The 2,386-nt window shown below is 52.7% G+C and overlaps 1 protein-coding gene across 1 annotated transcript; it reads right to left on the reverse strand.

The window, feature by feature from the left end:
- Positions 1-325: 325 nt before the first annotated feature.
- NGA_0476020 (uncharacterized protein) lies at positions 326-1,356 on the reverse strand (the record flags this gene model as incomplete). Its single annotated transcript, XM_005854553.1, has 2 exons — positions 326-340; positions 1,030-1,356. Coding segments are annotated over 2 exons (342 nt in total), but the record flags the coding sequence as incomplete, so codon positions are not given.
- Between the last annotated feature and the right edge of the window lie 1,030 nt (positions 1,357-2,386).

Below are 2,386 nucleotides of genomic sequence, written 5' to 3' on the forward strand. Positions count from 1 at the left end.
CACATGGGACAGTGCCGTATCGCGGGCGCCTTGTCTCCAGTAATACATCCTCACGAACAAAGCGAAGGTTATTCACAATGCCTATCTTGGTACGATTCTTGAAAACAAACACTCAAACCCAATCCACGTATCCCCTTGAGCCCCCGCGGATTAACATCTAGATAGACAAGGGGCATGTGGAGCCTTTTGAGAAGCTGGGTGTACATTTTATCGCTGGGAAGCAATTCTCGCGCACGAGTAGCACCCACACAGTTGCCGAGGGTGGAAAAAAAGTATTCAAAGAGAAGGCAGTCGGTACCCAGTGTGGGGTGGATGTCCCACTCACGATCAGTGAAACGTACTGGTACGGGGGGGCAATCAAAGCACGAAAAAATGATGTGCCAGTCCGCGCAACGGGACCCGAGTCCAATACAGCCTGTCCAAAGGAGGTGTGGAGCGCTTTGGCATGCAAAAAGAAGGGAAGCCTGCAACTCCGAGGCCATGACGCTGAAAAAAGCAAACCAGGAAAAGAAAATTTTGGGGCGCTCCTTAACAACATATTGTGATACGCTCCAATAAGGAAAAAAATCACACACGTAAGAGCGTTAGTACGGGTCTCAATCTGATTCCAGTTTATTCCTGTCCTTGCTTTGTACACAGCTTCAATTAATACCAGCCTGGTCTCTCTTTCAAGTCCCACACCGGTGTTGCGTCTTCCTCCTCGTCCTCTCTGCCCGCTCTCCGCTGCGTCCAGCACGGTTGAATGGGGGGACGTTTCAGTTTGGCCTCAATTTTCCGTGCAATGTCAGGGTCTTTCTTGATCTGGTGTGGATTGGCATTCGGAAAGAAGGGAAAAAAAATGGAGTTCGTGTCGATGTTTGGAGCTCAATTGTCAAATTCAGCTTTGAACAGGAGCACGAGACCGGATGGTAGCTTCCATATTCCACCAATAGCTACTCCTGACACTGGCCCTCCGCGCTCCCCATCTTCTCTCGCGAATCCTCCAGCCCATCTCTCGTTTTTCCATTCTTGCAATTACTTTGATCCTACCTTGTTGGCGAGGCACATGTACAGCGCGCTCGCTTTGTCCTCGCAAGCATCGAAGTCTCCGGAGATATAATACTCTTTCGCTTGGTAGACAGGCGACAGGCAGAACCACAAAGAGTCAAAAATGTATGTGCAGGAGGTGGGGCTTGTTAGGACGCTGGTAGAAGTAGCAGAGCTGTACGAGCTGGCATGGGAAAGAACCTCGTCGTCGGGAAGGGTCGCGTTAGAGGAAGCGGAAGGCGGAGGCACGATGACAGCCGGTTTGACAACTGCAGAGGGAACTGAGCCCATCCGTCGACCTGTAACAATGTGATAATTGGTGGTGGGCATGATTGCGCGGAGGCACGGCCATATGTGTGTGTGGGACGGAAGGTGGTATCACCTTTCCCACATTTTAACCTCCCCCCCCCCTCCCAAGGCCCCGGCGTCATCGCAGCCGCTCCTCCATCCCTTCAATTTTCCTTTCCTACCGGCGCTGGTAGGTGCAAGTGTTCCACACCACCACTGATATGCGAGAGTAGAGGTCTCAATTTGTACGCTGGAGCGTCTTTTCTTGTGCTTTTCTATTTCCGTCCTTCAGTTACACCCCCGGGACTGGAATAATATGGCGACAGCACCCCGATCCACCTCTCCTACTAGTAGTACTAGAATTCTGGCTTACCCTCCCTTCTTTTCTTCTTTCCTCGACCCTTTCTGCAAAACAACAGATTTTTTTCTTCAAGATGTTGAAGACATTTCTTCTTGTTGCAGGACTCGCAAGCAGCAACGCCTTCGTCGGGCCTGCTATGACTAAGGTACCCAGACCATGAGAGAGGGGAGATCGATCCGTTCATGAATTCGAGCCTGCCCCTGGTATTTTAATCCAACCACCTGCCCCATTGGTTCTCGGTCTTCGTAGGTGGGGATCAGAGCAGAAGTCAAGTCAACAGTGACGCGGATGGCAGCGGCGGATAATGTAGACGATCCTCGTCTGCTGGTGAGAGCCGATGAGGGAGAGGGGCAGGGAGAGAGAGGGCTCAGGCTTGCCCACACCGAGCCAGGAGACCCTGTCGGCCTCCAGGATATACCGACACCTATCCAACGCAATAGTGAAACGCTGAGCACTCCGCTTCGACCGTTTCTTGGTTTCTTTCGTTTCTTCTGCGTCTTGACCCCCCCCTCCCCCCCCTGTACGCGATAGGAAATGCCAAAGTTTCGGCCCCGCCCCCGTCAATACAGGGGAAAGGCTTTTGTGGCCCGCGACAACATCGACACGGACCAGATCATTCCCGCGGAATACCTGACTTTGGTGCCCTCCAAGGTACCTGCCTTTCTCCCTCCCTCTCTCCCTCCCTCCCCCCCTCCATCTCTCCGCCCTTCC

Source organism: Nannochloropsis gaditana, assembly GCF_000240725.1.
Source record: "Nannochloropsis gaditana CCMP526 unplaced genomic scaffold scaffold467, whole genome shotgun sequence".
Classification (NCBI taxonomy): domain Eukaryota; class Eustigmatophyceae; order Eustigmatales; family Monodopsidaceae; genus Microchloropsis; species Microchloropsis gaditana.